Below are 1,545 nucleotides of genomic sequence, written 5' to 3' on the forward strand. Positions count from 1 at the left end.
ATATATATATATATATATATATATATATATAAATCTCTTTTCTGTGTTTTGTGTATAAATCATCTCATTCTGATGCATTTTCATTTTTTATTTTTAAGGTCAGCATCCCATTTGAAATCCTGTTTATTATTATTATTATTATTATATGTTATTGATTATTATTGTTATTATTATTGTAATTGTTGCTGTTTTGATGTGGTGGAGTAATGTTACAGTGCCAAACAAAGTGACTTTTGGTAATTTGCTCTGTCATCCCATTAACGACACGAAGCGGTTTGACTTCATTAAGGCCCGACAAACTAAAGTAGCAATGAAATACTGGGGTAGATTTAATATTCCTATATAACATCCTAGATGTCAATGGAATTATAATAGAAGACTAACTCTAACTTTACCTTTCATCCTTGTGGGGTCGATGAAATAAAGTACCAGTGAAATACTGGGGGTAGGTTTAATATTCCTAGAATTGTTATATCATTCTTATGGGGTTGATAAAATAAGAGTGAAATACTGGGGTAGATTTAATATTTCTATTAAATATCCCAGATGTGAATGGAATTAAAATAGAAGACTAACACTAACTTTACCGTTCGTCCTTGTGAGGTTAATAAAATAAAGTAGCAGTGAAATACTGGGGTAGATTTGATATTCTACGTGTGAATGGAAGAAGACTAATTTTACCTTTCATTCTTCTGGGGTTGATAAAATAAAGAAAGTGAAATACTGGGGTAGATTTAGTATTTCTATAAAACATCCTGGATGTCAATGGAATTATAATTGAAGACTAACACTAACTTTACCTTTTGTCCTTCTCGTGTTGATAAAATAAAGTAGCAGTGAAATACTGGGGTAGATTTAGTATTTCTATAAAACATCCTGGATGTGAATGGAATTATTATAGAAGACCAAGACTAAATTTCACCTTTCATCCATCCAGGGTGGATAAAAGGTTTGTGGTCCTGTATCTGTGAAAATGTTTCTATCTTCATCATCATTATTATTATTATTTTTATTGATTATTAATTAAGCAATAAATGAATGACTCTAAATAATTACCGTGTGGTATTTAGTTACAGGTGACTATTCTCCAAGTTCAAATCTCGCTGGGGACGATAACGTTAAACCCTAACCCTAACCAGTACTGGTTTGGTCTGCGCAACTGTTTCGCTCACCGACTTTTTGTGACATTTTCGAAACCCTCATAATTATACGCACTTTTGATGTTACTGCCTCTTGTTCGTTTTGCTCTGTTTGTAATAAGCATTTTAGAAACTGTTGAATGTTCTATGAATCAGTTAGCAGCGAGCATATAATAATAGTAATAATAATAATGATAATAATAATAATAATAGCTGTAATAATATTCTGTTTATGCTTTTATCTCCTGCAGCCAAACAACCAAGACTTCATGCATGACCGCCTCAGTCAGGTAGGATATAAACAAGCATATGTACATGAACACATGCAGAATATATATACACACGCGTGTCTGTGTGGGTGTATATATATATATATATATTTATATATATATATATATATATATAT

The 1,545-nt window shown here is 31.1% G+C and overlaps 1 protein-coding gene across 1 annotated transcript in view; it reads left to right on the forward strand.

Moving 5' to 3' along the window:
* Nucleotides 1–1,545, forward strand: part of LOC106874965 (E3 ubiquitin-protein ligase RBBP6) — a 40,110-nt gene that overhangs the window by 35,457 nt on the left and 3,108 nt on the right. The window contains exon 4 of the mRNA XM_052977927.1: nt 1,391–1,429. Coding sequence (XP_052833887.1) covers nt 1,391–1,429 — 39 coding nt within the window. The remainder of the gene's footprint in view (nt 1–1,390; nt 1,430–1,545) is intronic.

Source organism: Octopus bimaculoides, chromosome 29 (assembly GCF_001194135.2).
Source record: "Octopus bimaculoides isolate UCB-OBI-ISO-001 chromosome 29, ASM119413v2, whole genome shotgun sequence".
NCBI lineage: Eukaryota > Metazoa > Mollusca > Cephalopoda > Octopoda > Octopodidae > Octopus > Octopus bimaculoides.